Source organism: Sylvia atricapilla, chromosome 14 (genome assembly GCF_009819655.1).
Source record: "Sylvia atricapilla isolate bSylAtr1 chromosome 14, bSylAtr1.pri, whole genome shotgun sequence".
Lineage (NCBI taxonomy): Eukaryota > Metazoa > Chordata > Aves > Passeriformes > Sylviidae > Sylvia > Sylvia atricapilla.
This window is the reverse complement of record NC_089153.1, coordinates 18,678,822-18,702,956: the sequence shown is the minus strand read 5'-3', so window position 1 is coordinate 18,702,956 and position 24,135 is coordinate 18,678,822. Positions and strand designations below refer to the sequence as shown.

At 47.0% G+C, this 24,135-nt stretch overlaps 1 protein-coding gene across 3 annotated transcripts; it reads right to left on the bottom strand.

Moving 5' to 3' along the window:
• Window positions 1-554: 554 nt before the first annotated feature.
• On the bottom strand, window positions 555-24,093 carry RBM27 (RNA binding motif protein 27). 3 transcript variants are annotated; one of them, XM_066329454.1, is made up of 22 exons: window positions 23,965-24,093; window positions 21,177-21,295; window positions 20,264-20,388; window positions 18,634-18,740; window positions 17,860-18,050; window positions 17,361-17,444; window positions 16,792-17,055; window positions 16,031-16,264; window positions 13,695-13,829; window positions 11,530-11,679; window positions 9,550-9,694; window positions 9,115-9,268; window positions 7,713-7,967; window positions 7,496-7,624; window positions 6,539-6,661; window positions 5,942-6,016; window positions 5,669-5,833; window positions 5,145-5,249; window positions 4,867-5,058; window positions 4,519-4,605; window positions 3,946-4,056; window positions 555-3,328 (listed from the first exon to the last, which is right to left on the bottom strand). In XM_066329454.1, the coding sequence occupies exons 1-22, from the start codon at window positions 24,021-24,023 to the stop codon at window positions 3,242-3,244; spliced, it is 3,096 nt and encodes a 1,031-aa protein (XP_066185551.1). In that variant the 5' UTR covers window positions 24,024-24,093; the 3' UTR covers window positions 555-3,241. The 3 variants fall into 3 exon arrangements, with proteins under 3 accessions (XP_066185551.1, XP_066185554.1, XP_066185553.1); XM_066329457.1 differs by lacking the exon at window positions 11,530-11,679; XM_066329456.1 differs by lacking the exon at window positions 17,361-17,444.
• Between the last annotated feature and the right edge of the window lie 42 nt (window positions 24,094-24,135).

Sequence of the window (24,135 nt, the reverse complement as noted above, 5' to 3'; positions counted from 1 at the left end):
AGAGAAACACAAGTTCTGTATCACTCTCCAGCATCTGCACACAGCAGGTACAGGGAGGGGCTGCAGGAGGGAATAACAGGAACTGGTGAAAGGGCCAAAGACCAAGAATAAAGGTAGTAATAGAAAACATTTGCTTTCACCCCAGTGTGCAAAGGAGTCAGAACTGGGAGCTGTGTCCTGCCAGGATTTGTACCCAGGAGTCCAGAACTCTGCAAACCTGTAAGAGACTGGGAACCCACCCTGGGCTGTAAATTCCTCCAGCTTCTGCTAAACTTTGAGCCCCTCTGCCGGTGTGAACCAGCCCTTACTGGACTCCCTCCACCCCATGCATTGACCTGTCTTGATGCATTCTGTTCCAGAGCACTGAGGCACTGGGAAGATTTCTCTCTCAGCTCTGACCTAAACCAAACCTGCACGCACATTACACACACATAAAGCCCCCTTCACACATCCACTTCCCCCCAAAGAAGTGAAAATGCTCTTTCTGAGTTGTAATTTTTTTGAATGGTTCTCCTTCCAATTTATTTCAGTTAGAATTTTGTCTTTTCTAAATCTCGAACCATTCCATACTATAACTTTATTGCAAAAAAGTCAACATGCATCTTAAAAATTTGGCTTGTAATCAATAAAACAATTACATATATGAATTTTAATGTGTAAACAATTAGAAATTCAACAATATCTGCTATTATCCTATTACACAAGTTCACAATCTGTAAAAACTATAGTACAAGGTTACTATACACCAAGAAGAGCTTTGTTCCTTTTCACATGATTTTGTTAAAGTGGTGTTTTCCTAAGCAGGTGCCTGGTTTCAGATTTGAGGTGGGGTTATTTTGCTCAGGTGAGCTCAGCACGGGAAGGGAGGGAGTTCTTTGCACAGTGACTTCCTTGCCCCTCACCCTTCAGCCCAGGCTGGGACAGCTGCCTGGGGCACGAAGCCTGAGGGCTGGCTGAGTATCCCAGTAAAGCATCACCATGAAATGAACTCAGCTGTCCTGCCCTGCTGCCTATGGAAACACAGAAATCCAAGCCAAACCGCCCCAAGACAGGCCCAGCATTGCCCTGAAATACAGGGGGGGGCCACAAGGTTTGGCAAAAGGCAGAGCAGCTCCCAGAGCTCCCCTCCTCCTCCAGCCCCTGGCTCCAGCCGTGGCCCCTCTGCCCCGGGCACAGCCAGGCTGGGGGCACTGCAGCCACCTTTGGGATGGCACCAGCACTCAGGGCAGCCTGCCAGGGGCACTGTGAGGGCAAACAGCAATCCTGTGAGGCTCTCAGAGACGGCCCTCGCTCCCTGGCCCGTGCCCCTGAACACAGGTGCCACCCAGAGTCACTTTAGAGCTAAAATCATATGAAAAGGAATCCATTCTGTCTGTGTCAAAGGCTACTGCAATTCTTCTTACAGCTTAATTAATCCACTGTAATTTTCATTTTCCAAATACAAAAATACAACAATTCTTATTGAAATCTATACGCCAGTAATTTTAGTACACAAAAAAAGCGAAATATTTACAAAATTATACAGTTTAAGAAAAAACTCTGTACAAAAAAATATATAAATCCTTTTGATCCCTCTCCTTTTTTAAGTTGTCAGGACTTGGACATGTTTGCTGCAATGGACTTCTCAAGATACACTTTGTGCCACAGACATTAAAACCCCTAGAGGTGATGGGAGAAGAGCAAGACATTCTTCTAAGTTCATGGGGTGAGTTTCTCCTCCATTTCTTCATGCCTGGAATTTAGTCTCAGCATTAGCAGGACAGTCCTAATTCTAGGAAGAGGAGAGGTTTGGAAAGAGACAGAATACTGGAGACATTCCCTTCAGTTGACAAGAAACAGGACATTACAGAAGTTGGATCCCTCACCACAGCACAGGGATACAGTGAGCAGGGCTGTGACCCCAAAGGGTGCTCAGCACCCGCCCTGGCCACACTCAGAGCCACAGGAGGGGAAGGGTTTGGTGGCTACTGTCCTTCAGTCAGGAATTACTGGGGCCTACTCAAGAGAGAGGAGTGCTGTGCATGGACACGGTGCTGATGTTGTGTAGAAATGCACATCACTGAGGGGTGGCCAGGGCAGGGGGGCAGCCAGGAGAGATGCTGCTGGGTGCCCCAGGCACAGAGCCCAGAGCCAGCCCCTGCTCAGGGCCAGCACAGGCCCTGCTGGGCTCCAGGGACAGCACAGGATGGGACACATCTGCAGAACTGCCCTGGGACACCAGGGACACCCCCGGCACACCCAGCTCTGAGCGCCCCTGGGACACTGGACCCTGCCTTGGGGCCAGGCTACACAGGACACCCCAGTCCTGTGGGGTGAACCCCACCCTCTCTGCACCCTGCAGGGCTCTGCCTGGAGCACGGCTGGGAATAGGGAGAGGAGAGTGGCTCTGGCCGGTAAACAGGGGCCAGTTTAGCTGCTTTTGAGGAAGACTGAAACTCCTTCCATTCTTGCTCACAAATACTGAAATGCAATAAACAGCCTGACTTACACTGAGCCTTACACTGAAATGACAGAAGGAAATCAAGGAGTGAAAATCCACTCCAGGGTGTGTTCCTGCTGATGTTTTCTGTGAAGCAGAATTTGGAGGAACAGTGAACTGGACAATGTTATAACAATACCCTGTAAAATTGTTTCTTCCACCTCCTCTCACAAAAAGCAGCACAACATAGAGACTGTGTGGCTGTCACAAATACTGAAGTAAATGATTTAAAAATCTAGCCACAAATAATTCCTATAACATGAGACTCCACAGGAAATAAAATGCTCCCTTTTTTCAACGAGCAAATGAGGCCAGTTTTTCTTTCATAATATTTAATGAAAGTTTGTCTTTCGCCTAACCCCATAATATTGCTAAATAAAACCTGTAGTATCTTTTCAATTATAAACTAACAAACCAATCACATTATAAAAAAACCCAAAACAAGGTAATACAGGTGACACAAAATCAGGACAAGAAAATACTGATTTCCAACCCCACCCCCCGCGTTTTTTATCCTTCTTAAATAGAAAAAAATCACCACCCTGGTGATCTTGATAATCCTGTAAGAAGTTCCTGGGCCTTTGGCTAGCTCAGTCTCACAGCTCTGTGTCTCAAATGTTTTCATACCAAACTGCTCATGGTAAATCTTGTGGTTTGAAAAGAAAGTAAAGCTCTTTTTGGCTCATTAACTTCCTTAAATAAACGTTTAAAAGATGCAGTTTGAACTATATTCTTAAAATTATACACTTCGAACATCAAGTTTCATCTTCTCCAAGAACGGGATTCATCCTCATCTTCATCATCATCGTCATCATCTTCGTGCAAAAATAAATCTGAGGTTTCAGTCTCCTGGAGGAAGAGAAAAGTGAACTTTCAGACACAAGTTCCAAGCTATGCCCAGGGACACATCCCAGCTCACAGCACCAGCTGTACTGGTATCTGGTGTCACCGTGTGTCTCACAAACACACAGTTACATCCAGACAGTTTCAGGGGAAGAACAGCAGCCTCATGTCAGGAAAGAGGAGGAGAGCAAAGCTTCAGAGGAAGCAGGAGTAAACCACCACTCATCCTCACTCAAACAAGGTTTCTGTTAAATGCCGTAACAAAATAACCTTTAAAAACTTCTGGTGTTAATGTGAATTACAGGGAAGAACACACAAATTCTCCTACAGCAGAGCATGAAGAGTGAGGAGTAAAAGGCTTTGCAGCCTGAACATCCAGAACCCGAGACTTCTTTACATAATTGTTGACAAATTAACAGCCCATCCACAAGTTGTCTTTTTTTCCCCCATTTTCTCTGTTTTAAAATGGGGGAAATAGGTGACTATTCAAAACCAGACCAGTTCCTGGTTTGTAAAAACACCTTTTATGAAGTTTCTTCAACACACACAGGAAACTGTATCCTAAGAGCTCTCAGCTATTAGATTCCAGTAAGAATGATCAGGTGATTAAGAGATTTTCATACCTCTTCCTTGGACTCCTCTTCCTCGACTTCTGTGGACACAGAAGGTACCTTGGGTTTGTGCCACGAGATCTGGAGCCGCCGGTCCTTGAAGCGTGATCCCTGGTTAGCAGCCTGGGTTGTGGTTAAATGAGACTTTCAGAGAGAGGAGCAACCCAAGAACTTCCAACATCAGCAACAAGCCAGACCCAGAGCATGTGGTACAGAGGCACCTTTGAAGATCTCCAATATATAAACCACAATCACCCACTTCAGTGTTCCAAGAGCAACTTCATCAGCCACACTCAAATCTGCCAAATGCTGCTCCTGCCTCGGCACTGTGAGAGGATGAGCAGAGCTCTGAACTGCCAGGGACATGCAGCTTTACCAGGGAAAGCCCTGTGTCACTGCTCACACCACCAGGAGGTACTTCCCCCTCCAGTGGGACTACCTGCAGCAGCAAGTACTCAAACCAAACACTATCAAGCTCAGACTGGGGGATCAAAGCCTCTGCAATTTTAAAATATAAAGGTAGAACAAGTAGTTAAAAACTCTTATTTTAGATATGTGAAAGAATACATCCATGATTCTACTTACATTCTCAGCTTCTGAGCGAGACTTAAAAGTTACAACAACACTTAATGGGGAATCCTCTTCTTGAAGATCTTCAATATCTCCAAATTTCTGTGAGGAAAAGTCCGTTAGGACTGGCAGTAATGCTCTCCTCCACCTCCATACTCATGTGGTACAATTGTAGTGTACTGAAGTGACACTAAAATCTGATTTTTGGACAGAAAAATGAGAGCCAGAGGACTCCCAGCTCATCAGCCAGCAGTACTGTAGCACTTGCATTTTTGGGCAAAAGCTCCAATTTATCACTATTCTAAGACGACATGATTTTACGGCAGTAAAGGAAACCAATATGAATTTACAGGTCCCACTTACAGAGAAGTGCTGTAACAATTCATCTTTTTCCTCTTCAACAAATCCTCCCACGGTGAGTGCCTTGGGCCGATGATCCACCACCATGTGGTTGAGCATTCCCCGTCCTCGGCCCCCACGGCCCCGGCCCCGGCCCCGGCCCGGCGCTGCCCCGGCCTTTCCTCGACCAGCAGGCAGGATGCCCAAACGGGCAGCCTGGGGGGAGAACACAGCCAGGGTCAGAGGGCCTGAACACCCAGAGCTCAGAGACTCGTGAGGAGCAGCAGGGCACAGCAGCTCACCTCCACCTGTAACTGATTGAGCTTTTTCCGCAGCTCGGTCGTGTCCTCTCCAGAGGACAGCCTCTTGTGGAAGTCCAGCTCTGCATCCAGCAGCTCCTTCTGAGCCTGGCAGGAAAAGAGGTGGGAAGAGGCAACAGAAGGAAAAGGCAGAACTGTAAGGCACACTTGTAATGTTTATTCCACTTCAGCAGTTCATTCATGTATGTGATACAGACAGATCAGGACACAAGAGCCATACTTTTCTCTAAATTCAGTTTTGTTTTAATTGCCTCTCTGTGTGTGTGGTTCCCCCCCATTTTTTGAAGGACCCAGAATGCTACGCTTTAGAACTGGAACAAGCACGAATGAGCTACAAGCAAAACTAGGTCATGGAGTTCCTTCAACCACGACTTGTTTGTCCATGGTTATCACTCACATTAAAATGCCACTTGCAAGTGTTTTATTCTAATGCTGCCACATTTTTAAGACATATTAATAGAAAGAGTGACAGAAACCAAGCAGGCAAGTGTGTTGCCAATAAATACCTCTGTCTTGGACTTCAGTTTGGATGGCGTGGAGGTTGTAGATGAAGTTTTTAATTCATCCTTTAACTGAGATATTTTTCCTGTTAGTTCTTTTAAAGTCTTCATAATTTCTGCTCTCTCTTCTGGTTTCATGGCCTTGTTTTTCTCCAGCTTGGATATCAACATCTACACAATAGTAAAAGAACATGAAAATAAAAGTCCAGGAAAAACAGATCTGAACAGACAGGTATCTACAAAATCAGAACGTATTTACTAGCCCCATCCCAGACTTACCTTCTGGCATTCTATTTGTTTTTCTAACATCTCTTGCTTCTTTTTCCTCATATCTTGCTGCAGTTTCATTGCCTCCTGTAAGAGGAGAAAATTCTTGCCATAAGTAAAAAGCAGTCTAGCATTATATGTACTCATAGAGATCATGTAATGTACTCATAGAGATTATATTGTCCTCTTCAAGCTATGGAAGTGAAACCCACAACCACAATGACTGTCTGCAAATGAAGTGCAGCTGATTTAATAAACAAAAATTAAAATGCTAATTTCCTGCTGTAAGGTATTTACATTTTGCCCCCTCCAGACACCTCTTAAGAAACACACTGTGCACTGTCATGCAAGTGTCTCATACCTGCAGAGATGGAATCTGGAACACCCCAAGCAAACCCAGAAAACCCAAAATGGCCAAGAGCATTGAGTAAGACACCCCACACATGATTACTCCAATGTGTGTTTGGAAGACCATCCCATAACAATGACCAACTCCACACCCACATACAAAGCTGTAAAGGAGTGGATGAGGTGTCAGGGGCCCGTCAAACCTTGTGTTTAAAGCATTTTGCTCCTTCCACTGTCAGCCAGCCATCAAGCATTAGGTACCTGTTTTTTTTTAAGGGCTTCTTGCACATCATGAGGCTTAGAACCTGCACCAGACTTCAGAGTTGTCTTCAAGTTCGGAGAACTGTAAACCATTTTTGAGTGGCTTGTTGAAGTAGGAAATATCTGAAATAGTAAAAAACACACAGTAAAATATGGAATACTTTAATGTGACTGTGATATATCAGCAGCAAACTTCAGTGGATCATGTTCCCTGAACCCACCAACTCAGATCCAGATTTGTGCAAGGAGGCAGAAAGACCAAGGCAATTAAAACACATGGCTAAAGACATCAGTCCAGTTAAAAGGATTTCTGAAAAAGATACTGTCTTTGCTTCTCCATGGCACACTCCCTTTTCATCCTGATTCCCACCAGGACACTGCTGAAGGTGATGATCTGCACTTGCCTTAGTTTCAGCTCTGCAGTTGCAGCCCAACATCCCACCTTCTGCCCAAGTAACGCAGCAAAAGCCAATGCATGCTTACTTTTTTAAAAGGACTTCCCCATGGCCCAGAACACATGCTGCACTACAGTATCTGAGGGAACTGAACAGTATCAGCCTGAGCTCTGGGTATAAATACTCTCTAAGCTTCTAGTGCTGCTGCTACAGCACAGCATAAGCTCAAAAATTACTGGGAGAGCCATTACATTTGTCAACAAAAGGCTGGTCACACATACAGGTTGTCAGATTCATTTACTATCAAGAAATGCCAAAAATATTTAATGCTATTTACAATACTGATAGTATTGTAGTGTACAGCTCCTCAAGTCATTGTCCCTATTCCATATAAACAGTTGATGAAATGAGGAAGAAGTGACTGACCATGGCTGCATGAAACATTACTGAAAAGGAACAGAACCAAGTGGGAACAACTCAATAGTCCTCTTTGCTTGTTCCTTCCTGGCTGACAAGCCAAAGCTGTACCTGAGAGCATGAGCATGGTCCACTCTCAACATACCTGAGACTCCTCCACCCCAGCCCCAGGCTGGCTGAGCTCAGGCTGGCTCCCACTCGCTGCTCCAAGGCGCCTCTTCACTGGGACTTTGTTAAGGACGTAGGCACCAGATGCCAGGGGTTTGTTCATCACCTGTGTATCCACAAACATCAGGGTCAGACACTTTGTTTTCTGCAGCAGCAGCCACTTGGGAACACAGCTGAGCCCACTGAGCACATACCTTGGCCAGGCTGCTGTGCACGGTGACTGCAGGTGGTGTGGCCAGGGCCTGCTGCTGCAGGTGCTGCAGGGCCTGAGGAGTGGGCTGCTGCTGCTGCTGCTGCAGCAAGGGGGGCTGCTGCTCGCTCTCCCTGTGCCACAGCACCCGGATAAAGCGATTGCTCAGCACGGCCTCCGTGCTGGAAATGGCCTTCCTCGCCTCGTCGTTACTCAGGTACTGAATGAGAGCAGCCTCGGGATCGTTCTGGAAAGCAACCTAAAGCAAAGTTCACAAATACGTTATTTCTCAAGGAAGAAAACATTTCAGTCATTAACAAACCCATCTACAAACAATGTGCAATGATGAGCTGGGTATCCAGTGTATTAACAGCTCAAAACACTGGAAAGATGTTCCATGTAATTAAAGTGAAGTAGCTTTTGGCAAACATTGCATGCACTTGCAGCAAAGTCTATATACACTTAAATGAATGAATAAATGAATAAGACTCCTCCACCAACAGCACCACACGTTCAGAGCACTGTGCAGTGCCCCTGGGGAATGTCTGCTAGCACTGGTGCTGGCCCAAAGGCTCTTTATCCCAGCCTCCCAAAGGACAAGTACTGCCCGAGGCTGCACAGTGCAAAGCCTCACCACACCCTCAGTGCAGCAGCATCTCACAGTTCTGAATAACCATCTTTTTCTCTAAAAATTAGTATCACAGAAATAAAACTGTATCTCACACTTTCTAGTGTAGTGATTGAAATAACATGTTTGAAATGCATTATTTCATTAGAGAGATGCAGAAAGCACCACAGTATCTTCTGGGCTAAGACAAAGTTATCAAGACAGAGGCTTCCAGGTATCTGTCTCTTATTTAGACCTCTAACTGAGGACTTGAGAGGCAACCATTTTGTCTAGAAAAACAAATGTAAATGAAATGCTATTTTAACTACTGTATTTTTAAAGTGCTTTTTTTGTTTTTTACAGGGCAAGGACACCCAAGTCGGAGCGTGTTCTAGGATGCCAAGGGGTAACAAACTGAAGCAGATAAAGACTCTTCTGTAGCATCCTTGTCAAAATCCCGGCCACCAAATACTGTAAGACTATTGCACAAGACAAACTGTCAGATCACCTCTTTCAAAAGTTATACACAAGTTGCTCAAAAACCTGAGTTGGTTTAGACACTGTTAAACCTGTCAGCCTTCTAAATATAATTAGGCATCATGGAGACAGAAGCCAATATGCTTTACAGAATTAAGATAATAATACACAACAGACCAAGAGAAGGTTTCTCTGAACTTGGTTACCTCCTTTCCCAGTTTCTCCACTTGGATTTCTCAAAGAAACCATGCAGTATTCAAGTAGGCTTCAGGGAAAATAAAATACTCACACACAGACATAAAACTGGATGCTGTTTTTTTACCTGAATGTTTACAATAGTTCCAAATTTGCTGAAGTGTTCATTGAGCTGTGTAATATTGTTCAGTTCTGGTGGAATTTTTCGAACTTCTAATTTTGTATTAGTATACTGATTCTTTTTCAAAAACCCTGGCTTATTCTGGTTGTTATTTACTTGCCTAGAGAAAAGGAGAACAGGAAGAGTTCAGGTAAGTACATTTGTGCCTAAGTAAGGCAGAAAATGATAACACACATCTAAATGGCATTTTTCCCCTAAAAAGTACACCCTCTACACACTAACAAAAGAGACCTTCCCCTGACCCCATATTTAGTCTCCACAGGATGTGGACACAGCCTTTCTGACCTAACCATCCCAAATGACAGAGACTGGTGAATAGCAACGTTCACAGCACTGACAGCAATCGAGTACATGTGAATTAACATCTGTACTAATTCTTACTTTCCCAACCAGGGTTTCTTCAATGGTGGACATTCCATGCTGCTTGGAGATCTTTTCCTGCTGTCTGGTTCCAGGACAACTCTAGTGACATTGCTGTTATTTGTAATGGGAATGGGAGGTTCAGTTTGGATGATAATGTTGGCAGCTGGAGGGAAGGAAAAAGGCCTGTGTTATTCCACTGCTCATGGAAAAGCTTTCACACAGCAAAACAGAACTGAGATTAAAAACATAAACATTAGGAAGACTTTACCAAATTGGTCAGTTTTGTTTCTGAACAAGATCATTCAGATCATTCCCTAGCCTAACTAAACACCCTGAGAGAAACACACATGGTTCAGCTGGGACGGATGGATTTTGACCTTTAAGATTAGTATTAGCTTGAAGAAACAAAGCTAAAACTTAATTTTTCAGGTAAAACCTCAAGATTCTGCAGGAACAAAAACCAAAAAAACCAAAAAACCAACCAAACAAAAAAAAACAAAAAACAAACCCACCCCAAATCCCAACAAAACAGAAACAGAAGAACCATGGGTGCATCCCCAGGATTTAGGTTGGAGTTCTGCAGTGGGCAGGGGTTGAATTAACAATCAGCTTGCCCTGTTGTGAACCCTTGACAGAGCAAAAGCAACCAGGAACCCATTCTTTCCACTGTTATCCCACTGCCAGCCCTCATACCACGTTTCAGCAACAAACTGTTAATTAAACTATTACACTCTTTTAAGACATTAGATTTAAAATTTGAAGCAAATTCTACCAACACAAAGCTTGCTAGAAATTTATTTGCAACCTTTTCAAGATTATGCCCTTGGTGTTAGTCTCCAGTGAATGGCAAATATTCAACCCCTAAAAAGAAGTCTGAGTTATACAGCAATTTCTATGGCTTTTATATAAGCCAGGGCTCTGCTGGTTACACTGGTGAGAACAGAGACTGGGCATTTCTGGGCATGGCTTCCTCACTTTGGAGGATGATCTGAGAGCAAACCTTTCACACCAGTGACAAAGATGTAAAACAAGCTGTGTGAGGCCCTACCACTGAGTACTCACCCTGGGGATGGGCTCTCAATGAGAACATAAGGGGCACCAATTAAGCCCCAACCCTGCCTCTGTGACAGTCATTAAGATGCAAACAGCAACAGAAATTTCTACAATAATATTTAACCAAATTCCTTACGAGATGAGTCATTGGAAGGAAATACTGAAAATAAAATAAAATAAAAAAAATCTTTCTTATCTACTGAGTAAGAAATACTGAAGTGTTACAATAAAATCCAAAATTTATCATCGTTGCTTTTAAGAATCAGGGCAGGAAAAACACAAGGGAGAAAGAAAGTTTTGCCAGCACAACTCAACTTTGAAGTGCCTTGACTTGTGCCCTTCCCTAAAAGATACTTTGTACATGTCACCAGTAAGAGACAGCAGCCACATCCATTCAGGCAGGGGGCAGGAATTTTCTAAGTGCAGACTGGGATTCCCATGAGCTGGGAAATTGGAATGATACCTGGGATGTTCATTTCAGAGAGAACATCTGGCTGACAGAGTCAGACCATGAAGCACCAAAACATGCCCCGACAGTTCCCTTCTTCACTGCCATCACAACAGCCACGGCAAGGATCATCACCTCTGTGCCCATGGCTGATCAAAAGCAGCCTGCAGACTGTGCTGCTAAAGCCATCTTTAGGCACCAGTTTTCTTTCTAGCAACTCCCCGTACCTGGAAAATATCTTCACAGGCTTAAGAGGTATAAACCCCAACCAACCAACAAAACTCTTGTAGCATTCCCAGGCAGGTGGTTATTTTTAATCAAAAAGGCTGCTTTGACTTTATTATGGGCATATTAGCACTTAAAAAAGGTAGAAATGTCAAAAAAATGCTCTGAAACACTAGATCAGTGAGAACTAGTGCTTTCAGCCTGAAAAAGAGGGAAAAGTGTTGACGGTCTTGGATAAAAATAGCAACAGCAATGACCAGAACCCTTCCTACCTCGAGGGTTTGTATCCATCTCCCCAGATGTTAGGCCAATTAGATTTGGACGCTGCATTTGTGCTCTCGTAAAGAACTGCCGATACTGAGATCTACCAGCACTGGTAATACTAGGAGCTTCGGGGTTATAGCCATCTGGCTCATATGTATCTACAAAAAAAGGAGAGAAACGACAGAATTTTTCAAGTGAGTTTAAGACTCGGGGTTAATTTTCCTTTAAGGAAGTGCACGGATGTCCAAGAGTCAGAAGCTGTCTTGGATGGAAGAAGAGAGGTGGTACAGCCAACCTGTGCAGCCACTGCAAACCCTCACCTGATCCTCAGGCCTAGACTGTCTGGACACACTCTTTTGGTTTTTATTCTGGTACTGCTCGTCCAAAGCACACAGGCCACAATACAGAGTGCTGCTGATCCACTGCCTGGAAAGGCCTGAGGTGTCTGTGGACAGCATGCACAACCTCCCGCAGTGTTTTAAGGGAACAACACAGGCTCTGGTTTCAGCATTTATACTCTAGAGTCTAAGATGCAAAGAGATTTCCAGCCTTTGCTGCCCAACAATCTAGTTCTCTTCAGAAAAGAATTTTAGGTGAAGAACACACTTAAATGATTTCAATCAAAGAAAGCTGAGAAACGAGGTAATGGAACAAATACTTACCTACTGAATTCTCTTTATGTAAGAGTGAGATCAGCTGCCTAGGTTAGGTAAGGTACTAATGATCATTTTCATTAGAAGGGGTCACTGCAAGAATTCAAGATGACAGAATTGACTCCTATTGCTCCTCCAGCCCAAGGTCCAAATTGAGGATAACGCATTTTCTTAACCTTAAAATGGAAAAGCTGTACAAGAACTAGAATGGATGAAATCTGTGAAGAGCCTCCCAGGAACAGTACACCCAGGAGCAGAATGAATGCCTGTACAAGGGAACTTGACTGACATGAACCCCTCCAAAATCTCAGTTCCTTATTCTGCAGCAACAAAGACAACTCTCTACAGTTAAAAATAGATACCCCACAATATCCACACTAATAGCAGAGCCTGACACTGTAAAACAAGAACTTTCTCTAACCTCAAAGGAGCTGAACCACAAACTCCTCCTCCCCGATTTACAACGTGATTGACTGCAAGAGGGCAACCAGCAGCTGCTACCACAACAGTCCAAGAACAGGACACGAGAATCTCCACAGAGGTTCTGGAGAACAGAATTACTGTGAAGCCCTGTGAGCCAACAGGGAGAATCACCCACTAGAAGTTCTGGAGCTGAAAGGATCAGATGGTGACACCTGAACACCTGACAGGACTTGGGGATAACTGAAGAGATTACCTAATAAGACATTTGAGTGTCTGAAGTTCTGGAAAGCATGGAAGTCACAAATAAAATGACACAGATCATGAATCAAACTAGATCCCCTCTTTGAATAAAATTCAGAATATTTATGCTAAAAAAACCCAGATGAGAATATTATAAAACACTGACATTTAATGACCTTATTTTGGTCATATAGAGCATGGAAACGCCATTAATCCTTTAATTATCAAAGAAATAAACTTTGTTGCATTTAAATTAAGCAATCTAAGACTTTCCAGGTATTTTGCTATTTTCCCTCCTAGAAACATACTTTTAAAAATTCTGAGCTCTGGTAAGGAAGTGGAATGTGTCCAGTGAAAGCTAACAACTTTTAGAAAGCTAGAACCAGGGTGATTCTGGAAAAAGAACAGAAAAACTACTGATGTCTAAGAAAACTGTACAGACTATTGCAATATACAGCTGGGGAAAAAAAAAAAGCTCTCATCTGTATCAGTCCAAACTGGAGAGGAATAAAGCCAAAGTCAAACAGCTATTACAGGTTTGCAGATCCACCTTTCACCCACTAATGTCCTACTGAATGGCTTGAAGATGAAAGGTACATTTCTTATGCCACAATCGGATTGCTGTGAGCACACAAAACCCAGAGCTCCCCACAGTGCTCCTCCTCAGAGCAGGACAGAGCACTGCTGCCATTCCACTCCAGAATGGATGATGGGCTGACCCAGGGAGAGCCATCAGACTTCTTTTTAGATTTGTACATACTGGAGGAAGACAGATCATAATTTCTAATCACACATCAACAGAGAAAATTCAAAATTGTTCTACTGAACAGATTCAAACCAAAAGGCATTTTGCTTACGTTCTGACACTGTATAGAGCAGGTTCTGAGGCAGAGGAGGAGGCAGCCTGGCTCCCACGGGTGCAAGGCTGGGCACTGCACTTGTCCCCGGCTGGTCACGGCTGTTTATCAAGCTGGACTGAGTTAAAGGTGGTCCTGCAACGACACCACACAACACTTCACACACTGACAGCTCAAAGGAAAAACGTGCAAACAATTCAGTGCTGCGTTTGTGCCTTGCTCTGAGCAAGGTCAGGGCTGTAAATATGTCCAAGCCCACTACAGTAACAGTAAACTGAGAAGCCTGTTCAGGTACTCTTGATTCCAACACCTTTTCTCTTTCTCAGGAGAGACAAAGCTTTAAGGGAAAAGCTTCTCCAGTGGTTTGTTAGTACTAGAGATGCCTTAACCACAGCAGCTCCTCCCTCAGGTCATGGAGAGCCAAGGCTTGCTCAGAGCAAGAGATCACATACATCATCAGCATTTATACTGCAGCTCTGAAACAAGAACTGCAGGACATGAGGCATTCCCAGACAAGGAATTTCTCTGATTGTGCTTTGGTTTCTCCATGTACCATACAGACATTCCTACTGACTGTATGAACAAAAAGGACCCCGAGTGACACTGCACAGCCCACTCTGAGCACTGTCTGTTCTCTCACAGCAAGTCAGTTCCCCCCACCAAAGGGTTGATGCAAAGGTTAGTGACCCAGGGGCAAAGTCGGGGTTAGGGTCCTGGGGTGGGGAGGTTTGGGCTCTGGGTGGTGACCCAGGAGCAGGGTCGGGGGTCAGGGTTCAGGCCCCGGGCAGTGACCCAGGAGCAGGGTTGGGGTTGGGGTTAGGGCCCTGGGCAGTGACCCAGGAGCAGGGTCGGGGGTTCAGGCGGTGACCCAGGAGCAGAGTCAGGGCTCAGGCCCTGGGCAGTGACCCAGGAGCAGGGTCGGGGTTGGGGCCCCAGGCAGTGACCCAGGAGCAGGGTTGGGGTTCAGGCCCCAGGCAGTGACCCAGGAGCAGGGCCAGGGGTTCAGGCCCCGGGCGGTGACCCAGGAGCAAGGTCGGGGCTCAGGCCCCAGGCAGTGACCCAGGAGCAGGGTCGGGGTTGGGGCCCCGGGCAGTGACCCAGGAGCAGGGTCGGGGTTGGGGCCCCAGGCAGTGACCCAGGAGCAGGGTTGGGGTTCAGGCCCCAGGCAGTGACCCAGGAGCAGGGTCGGGGCTCAGGCCCTGGGCAGTGACCCAGGAGCAGGGTCGGGGCTCAGGCCCTGGGCAGTGACCCAGGAGCAGGGTTGGGGGTCGGGGCTCAGGCCCTGAGCAGTGACCCAGGAGCTGCAGGGTCAGGGTTGGGGCCCCGGGCAGTGACCCAGGAGCAGGGTCGGGGCTCAGGCGGTGACCCAGGAGCAGGGTCGGGGTTGGGGCCCTGGGCGGTGACCCAGGAGCAGGGTCGGGGTTGGGGCCCTGGGCGGTGACCCAGGAGCAGGGTCGGGGCTCAGGCAGTGACCCAGGAGCAGGGTCAGGGTTCTGGGTTCAGGCCCTGGGCAGTGACCCAGGAGCAGGGCCAGGGGTTCAGGCCCCGGGCGGTGACCCAGGAGCAGGGTCGGGGCTCAGGCGGTGACCCAGGAGCAGGGTCAGGGTTCAGACCCTGGGCAGTGACCCAGGAGCAGGGTTGGGGGTCGGGGCTCAGGCCCTGAGCAGTGACCCAGGAGCAGGGTCAGGGTTGGGGCCCCGGGCAGTGACCCAGGAGCAGGGTCAGGGTTGGGGCCCTGGGCGGTGACCCAGGAGCAGGGTCGGGGCTCAGGCAGTGACCCAGGAGCAGGGTCGGGGCTCAGGCAGTGACCCAGGAGCAGGGTCGGGGGTTCAGGCGGTGACCCAGGAGCAGGGTCAGGGTTCAGACCCTGGGCAGTGACCCAGGAGCAGGGTTGGGGGTCAGGGCTCAGGCCCTGGGCAGTGACCCAGGAGCAGGGTCAGGGTTGGGGCCCCGGGCAGTGACCCAGGAGCAGGGTCGGGGCTCAGGCAGTGACCCAGGAGCAGGGTCGGGGCTCAGGCAGTGACCCAGGAGCAGGGTTGGGGGTCAGGGTTCAGACCCTGGGCAGTGACCCAGGAGCAGGGTCGGGGCTCAGGCAGTGACCCAGGAGCAGGGTTGGGGCTCGGGCCCCGGGCGGTGACCCAGGAGCAGGGTCAGGGCTCAGGCCCCGGGCGGTGACCCAGGAGCAGGGTCAGGGCTCAGGCCCCGGGCAGTGACCCAGGGTCAGGGTCGGGGCTCAGGCAGTGACCCAGGAGCAGGGTTGGGGGTCAGGGTTCAGACCCTGGGCAGTGACCCAGGAGCAGGGTCGGGGCTCGGGCCCCGGGCGGTGGGTGACTCACGGGGCACAGGCAGCACCACGGGCGGCGGTGGCTGCGGGTGTGGCTGCGGCACGGGCAGGCGCAGCCCACGCACGGGGCCCGGCAGCGGCGGCAGCAGCAGCCCCGGCGGCGGCGGCAGCCCCGGGGGCGGGGGTGGGAACGGGATCATGCTCGGCAAGGACACTTCGTCCACTACTAGAGGGTCGTTGCCGTGGTCGAACTGGCAGAGATCGCCAAGGACGCAGTAGCCTCGCTCTGCAAAACAGGATGTTCCACCTCACGTTAGGAAACAAACACAGTGATTGATAATGTTCCAGGTTTTTGTGGAATTTCTCACTAAAGAAAATCACACGTCATTATATTGTAAGGTAAGGTTTCGGAAAATTATTACAATCAGAACAATCTTTCAGAAAAGCATATGAGCTCATACGCGTTCATCATAAGAACTGTGGAAAAAGTAGTCAGAAATACTGCGGTTTATTTTAAACACACACTGCAATCTGCACCAGGACTGCCAGTGGTTGAGGTATTTGTCTAGCACAGAGAGAACTGTGAAAAAAACTCCATATGTTCTTATCCAGCAATTGCCACAGCATACTGCTTACAGTAAGACTAGTTATTTCTCCAATACAATAAAGGTCATCGCTGCATCTGTTACATACAAGGTACACAGCATGTGCCACTGCAGTGTGACCTGCTGCTCACATTCAGTGAATACCTAAAAAAAAACAAGTCAGAAAAATTGAAATAAGGCATGAAACTAAAAACTAAGGAACAGTTACCATCATAGTCTTGACATCTTCTTTTAGGAGGAGGGTTTCTGCCAAATGAACTGGGATTGCTGTGATTGTTGAAGAAATTTGACCAGCTCTCTGTGGTGCTTTCAAGGTGGTGCGCAGGTGCAACTACAGTTACAGCACTGGGAATAGCTTGTGCAGAGGAATACTGTTCAGAGGATTTACTGGGAGATGCGGACACTGGATTATAGGAGCCTTCAACATCATTTTTTTCACTCTTGTATTTTGATCTCTCTCTCTCTCGGTGCTCTGTTTAAAAAAAATAAAGTTGAGTAAAGCCTTCGTGTCTTACTCTGTATATCAGAGCCATGAGCAAGAGATAATAACACATTCCCTGAAACACTCAGTTTTCTACACACTAAACTGTTCTTGAACGGGCTCAGTCTTACAAATGGAGTAATAACTAAATACAATGTAAATAGGGGTTTAACTTCAGAAATACCAAAGTTTTCTTTGCAAAATGCACATTCATTCCTCTACTACTCATTTCATTCTGGTTTACAGCTCTCTTTTAAAGGAGAAAGAAGGGCAAAAGCCTGAAACAACAAACCTACCTCTGCCCTTAACTAACGCGGTCTCAAGGTGCGTGGAATGCTGTAATCTGTGCCACTTACTTTTCCGACAGACCTGACCTAGCCCTAAAAGAACAATCATATGGTAACCACCTGCAACTGCAAAGAAACCTTCTCTAAAAAATACACAGTAACAAAATGAAAGAGGGAAACACTGCTTTGCAAAAAGTTCAGTTCTTAGGAAGAAAAAAGATTAAAATCAACAGCTTTGTCAGAACACATGGCACAAAAATATGAGCTACTGATATCCACAGAAATACACCTGTGGATAAATTAAGAAGTTAGCACAGAAGAAAACAAACCCCTTAATTGTTCTACTCTGAAGAACAGCATCTTAACGAATAATTTCAAGAACACAAAGCTATCAGAATTTGCTCCAGCTCCTCCAGGGCATCTCCTGCCCGCTAGACCATGCAGCAGGTAGAGGTCACAGCCGTGGCTGCAGCAGGATGCTGTCCTGAAGCAGCCCCCGGGTACTCACCACTCCTGCTGCCATCCCGGTCCTTGCTGCGGCCCCGGCTGCGGCTGCGGCTCCGACTCAGCCCTCGGCTCTTGCTGCGGCTTTTACTCCTGCCCCGGCGCCAGCTGGACTTCTCCCTGTACAGGTCACTCCTGTCATAGTACCTGTCGTAGTCCCTCCATTTCCCGTCATCCCGCTTCTTCTCTCTGGATCTACCAAAGACAGATGTAGGTGGCGTCAGTGAAAAGAGAAACAAAATTAAGAAAGAAGCTTGCAACACGGAAAGATACTGTTCATCCTTCCCATCCATTTCGGCAGTGAAACACTGGTCAGAATTTCTCAAATTACACGGAGAAGTATAAAATCTTAAAGCTCATTCCCTGGTCTGCAGAAAGGAGGAGTAATAACTGGCAAGGTGAGACAGTTACGATGCTCAAACCAGACCAGGCTTTAGAAGTGATGCTGACCTGGTGTGAACACCTGCCCCAGAGCCTTACAGCCCCGCAGCAATGTTCTTCATTTATAAAACAAGGGAAACAGTGAAACTGATGACATTTCTAGGAATTTTAATATGAAGAATATTATCATGTTTTTGCAAGAGGCAAACTCCTTGTGGAGACTTCTCATGCACGTGATCAGCATATGCACAACATATCACAGTCAAAGGAAGGAGAAAATCCCTATTTTTCACAAAAATCACTACCTACAAGGTAAAAAAACACAGTCAAAGATTGACAACAAATACAGAAAAATTATATTGTGGCTCGTATATTAATATTGTGGCTCAGAGCTAACCTTTGCTCACTGGAATCTCCACGGCTCCTCTGGGGACTGGAATATTTCTTCTTCCTGCTCTCCCGCTCTTCTTCAACAGACTCTTGAAAATTCTGTTTAACACACAACTACCAAACAAGGACAAGTATCACTTTTTAATGAAGAAAATGACATCAAAACGTAGTTCAAGTTACAGACAGAAGCCCAAAGAAAACAATACTCAAGTATTACTTGCCCAGAGTACTGAAGCACTACAAGTAATCAAGCACTAGAGTCTGTTGCAGGGTTTTAGTCTCAAAACTTGCTCTTGTTTTTCTGCAGGAGATGCCCCTCAATAAAACCACTTTGACATTTTGTTCCTGAAACAGAATTCAGGAAAGACAAGATCTCTCTCCACTCTACTGCCTCATTTAGCACAAATGAGTGCTCATTTAGTTCTCTAAATGAGGTATTTCCTGAACCTTTTATAGGTTCAGTAACCTCTCCAGGTAGGGAAGTCACTAGCTGACATTTTAAATAACTGCTCCCATGGTGGAACTGGTCACATTTCTTGCTGGCCTCCACCACAGCAGGTACAGAAGTCTGTCAGCTGTACCACTACTGCAACCCACTTACCCATTCTGCACTTCTGCCATTTCACACTGCTTACAAGTTACTGTAAATTTTGGTGGAAAACGTTTACATGCACAAATCTCTAAAAGACTCTTTTTTCCAATTGAAACCAAAATGAAGGCTTCCTGCATCCTTGTAAAAGAGGATTATCTAGGGAGAACTGGCAGAAATACTCAAGACTTGTCTTGACAAGGCTCTGGAGAGCTCTACCTGCAGTGCTGCTCCCAGCACAAGGTGTATCACACGGTACCTGGGGTCCCCTCCAGCCCTGACCTCACTGGGATTCCATGGGTCATTTATTTTGTGGCCTCTGTGTGTAGGAATCACACCACACACTGAGCCCCATGACACATCGTGGAGGCCTTGCTCATGTCAGAGTAACTAATTAATGTCCTGAATTCTGTAATGCTGTCCCATAAAGCCGTCCTAGATATCTTCTTCAGCTTATTGCCACTCCCCTCCAGACCCCCAAACTTCCTCCTTTGCCCCCACCAGGACTTGCATTTGTTTTGGCTAACCTGGGTTTGGCTGACTGACGAATTCTGCAATTAATTGTCACCTTCCCTCAAAAAACTTGATTGCTTTCAATTTTGCCAACAGAACTTAAAATCAAGGTAAAAGAGAAAACTGTTGGTAAAAAAACTCTACCTAACTTTCCAAAGTAATTATTCCAATACAGAGGCTGACATATTTCAATGATTTTAAGCATCACAAAAAACATTTTAAGTAATTTTCACTCCTAACAAAATATACAAAATTGGAAATGTTTTGGAATGTTTTTGCTGCTTCTCCCTCTCAAACCCCTTCCAAGTAATTACCCATTGGTATTGCCAGAACTGTGAATAGGATTGCTGAGTGCTGGATCAAAGGTAGACTCTGCAAAGGGATGTAAAATGTTCATCTGAATAGTCACCTTCCATGGTTCTTTGGACACAGAGATCATTAATCACAACAGAGTATATTTTTCTGTAACGTTTTGTCTCACAAATGTAGGAGAGCTAATTTGAAAATGAAAGGCAGGCAGAATAAATAACATTACCTCCTCCTTGACTTCTTCTTTCTCTTGCCCTGCAGGCTTTGCCTCTGCCTTTGTGGGCTCAGCAGAAGGAAGGTAACTCTTGGTGTACAAACTTTCAAAAAGCTTATCTACAAACCCTGAAGTTTCTGAGGATACAGAACACAAGAAAATATTGTTACAAATGCATTTAAGTGCATGTTTACATTTACCACAGAAGACCCTGAAAACAAACAGCTTGCAGCAGCAGCACCTCAGATTAATGAGCATTATCTCCACTGAAAGAGCTGGAATTACATTTGTGGCACTTGAGGCTGTTCATTTAGAGAAAGAAATTCCTCAGGTTTATCACAGACAGCAACAGAGACTTTTCCTGTTCTAAGGGGCAAGCATGACTGGCACCTGTGAGCAAGGAACTAGTCCACAGCTATCCACAAGTTCCACCAGCTACACTCAGCAGCCTCTTTAGGGCAATTTTTATGAGAGTAAATAATTCTCAACACCCTCATCAGCAGCTCAACATCACAAGAGATCCACAATAACCTTCCCACTGGGTGTCAGACTTTCAGGTGTTTAAACCCTTGACTATGAAGCAAATTGCCACATGTGAAGCTCCCCAGCAATCTGAAGGATTAACATGGATCAGGTTTTCAAAAGTCACTGAACACCTGTCAGAGAAGCTTCTGGCAACACGACTGACAATTTAAATTAAATTTAAATTAAACTGCTTTTATTTAAGAACATTTCCTCCCACCCACTGTGAGAAGTCCAAGTTACACTATTTCATCTTACAATTATTATTTTTTTAATCACAATTTTATTCCTTCAAACTGTGTATGAGATATTCAAGGCTACCAAGGAAGATTTTGAAGGCAGCAATGGTGCATCACCCTCCCTCCTCCCGCCAAGAGCTGAAGCCCCCAGACAAGAACCACACCTTTCTGCAGGAAGACATCCAGCTGGTCAGCACAGAAAGCTTTCAGCTCCTTCTCGGGCTTGTCTTTCTTGACTAACGCCACGACATAGTTGGCCAAGGCTGAGGGGTCTGCGTCACATCTAGCGAGAGAGAGAACTGTGCTTGGCTGCTGCAGGGTGCCAACCCTGGGGGCACAGTCCCTGGAGAGCCCCCAGGAGCTGCTGCAACACCCCTGGGCTCTGGGCTCACACCCAGCACAGCACAGCACAGCACAGCTGCCCTGGAGCCAGCAAAGGGCTTTTTACAACCACAGCCCAATACTTCAGCAGCCTTGTGAAGCCCCCAGCTGCACCCGCCAAAGGTGCCCCTTCTCTGCTCCTCCTGAGCTCTGCTGAGGGAAATCCACCTTTCTTTTGCCCAGACAGACCCCTCCATGGGCAGCTCAGCAGCCACCACTGCTGCTGAACCTCCTCCCAGCGCAGAGGTGCAGAGCACGGCCAGGGAAGGCACTGCACAGGCACTGGGAAGGATCAAACTGTGTTCAAAAATTAAAACATTGTGATAGAGGAGTTCGGAAAATGTCACAGAGGTTCGCTTTCAATACACACACAGACACGTTCTGCACAGCTTCAGTGCCTGTCCTGATGTGCTGGGGTTTCCTTCTCAAGGATACTTCTATGCCATATTTTACAGTAACCTTTTAACACTGGTAAAAAACCTAAAGTGGAGCAATTACTGACCCAGGTTCTCTCCTCACACTCCCTCACCCGTGTCTGGCTCCACAAAGACACAAACTTTGTGCAGTGACACTTCATCAGTAATCTTTAAACTGCATATTGCTTTAGATTCCATTATTCATCTACTAGGAACACTCCAGGTATGAAACACAGAAACAGTGTGATTAAGTGACAGCTCCTTGTTTGGCCTCTCAGAAGGTGCAGATGGCAGATATCAGGTGGGGACAGAAACCTAAAACTCTCAGAAGATGATTTTTTAAAAAAATAACATTTCAAGAGTGGATTGTGTATTTTCTGGGAACAGTAACTCTGGAAATAGAAACAAAAATCCTTCAGTATATATACCACAAAACAATCTCAAGTAAGAAAAATATCCAGAAAACAAGCAAAAGGCAAAAAGCCAAGCAGAGGGCAACTGGTGACAGAAATAAAAATCCTCAATGAGCAGCAATCAAGCATCTCTGCTCTCATATAGCCTCCAACAACACTCAACCTCCACTGAAAGCCAGTGCAAATGGAGCAATTAAGAACAAAGAAACCACAAATTGACAGATTTTACAATTCTTACACACACACAGAGAAATAACCTGTATGTGATGCATTCACTGTGTGTGATGTACTGGGGCCCTCACTCACTGACTATAAATCTTCAGTTTCAAATAGAGGGGACGATCCTTCACTTCACAACCATTACCTTTCCTTCCTCCAATGTCAGTCCCTCCCAGGCACCCCATCCCATCCCATCCCATCCCATCCCATCCCATACAGGAGCACACATGGTGAGTGCACTCCTCCAGGCAACCCAGTCTGTATTGTCACTCCAGAGCCACTCCAGAGCCCCTGACTGTCAGGGCCCACTGGCCAGTTCCTCAATTCCCTGCTCCACATCCACAGTGCAGCTCAAATGCCCAAGGAACAACTGGAGTTGGCAGGGAAAGTGCAAGAGCAGGAGTCATGCTCCAGCCTACAGACCTTCAGCAGAGTTTGACCACAAAACAGGGAAACTTGTGATTGTAACAAGGGAAAAAGAAAGTCGTGAAGAACTTCCAAAAGCCTAATACTTAATGATGGCAACTGAGCAGACCTAAGGCCTGTTTAAAACTCTTCCAACAGGCCTGGGTTGTACTTCATGGGAGAGCTAAGCCTGGCCAGGCACTGAGCAGCAGCTTCCCCAGGTGAGACCCACCGACCCCTCTCTGTGCCTGCTCCACCAGCAGCAGCCGTGTTCAGGCACCGCAGAGCTTGGGGCCAGCGCTAATCCAGCATCCCTCTGCAGCCAGGATGAGTCCTCAGGACCCATAAAATGCACGACATGACTTGGATCTGTGCTGACTCCATCACAGTCCCACTCCCACTGTAAGCACCAGCAGGATGCAAATGCAGAGTTCCCACAGTCTCAACTTTATCCCTGGTTTTGCCAGCTCCTGCAGCAGCCCCTGGCTCTGCTCCGAGATGACTCTGCTGGGACTGAAGACGACAGCACAGCCGGGGCAGCAGTTGGAAGCACACAGAATCACAGAGGTTGGAAAAGAGCTCCCAGACCACCGAATTCAATCTACGCCTGATCCCCACCTTGTCTCCCAGCCCAGAGCACGGAGTGCCACGTCCAGGCCTTCCTCAGACACATCCATGGATGGGCACTCCAAACCTCCTTGGGCACAAAGCCTGAGCACCCTTTCCATGGAGAAATTCCTGCTGATGTCCAACCTGAGCCTCCTCTGATCCAGCCTGAGGCCGTTCCCTCTCCTCCTGTTCCTGGGAGCAGAGCCCGACCCCCCGGCTGTCCCCTCCTGTCAGGGACCTGTGCAGAGCCACAAGGTCCCCCCCGAGCCTCCTTTTCTCCAGGCTGAGCCCCCCTAATTGCTCCTCATCAGACTTGTGCTCCAAAGCCTTGTCCAGCTCCGCTGCACGTCGTAGGACAAAAGGCCCCCGGCACCTCCTCGGGCCGGGGCTGCCCCACGCTCCGGGCGCGCCGGGCCCGGCCCGGAGACAGGGCCGTAACGCCTCGGCCGGGTCCGGCCCGCGGGCAGCGCTGGCCGCCCGGTCCGCCCGGTCCGCCCGCCCGCACTCACATGGGCTCCAGCAGCTTGGCCAGCCAGGACTTGAGCGCGTCTACGCTCTCGATGATCATGGTGGCCCCGCGCCGCCCGCTCACAGATACGCCGCCGCCATCGCCGCGACCTGCCCGGCACCGCCCGCAGCGCAGCCTGCTGGGCACGGCCGGGGCGGGGCCCTACGGCCCG

Coding starts and splice junctions, on each gene's coding strand:
- RBM27 (XM_066329454.1), bottom strand. CDS start 24,023: ATGATCATCGAGAGCGTAGACGCGCTCAAGTCCTGGCTGGCCAAGCTG. Junction 16,265..16,791: donor AAGATGTCAAGACTATGATG/GTAACTGTTCCT, acceptor CCTGTTTTGCAG/AGCGAGGCTACTGCGTCCTT. Junction 9,695..11,529: donor GATGGATACAAACCCTCGAG/GTAGGAAGGGTT, acceptor CCTTCCCTCCAG/CTGCCAACATTATCATCCAA.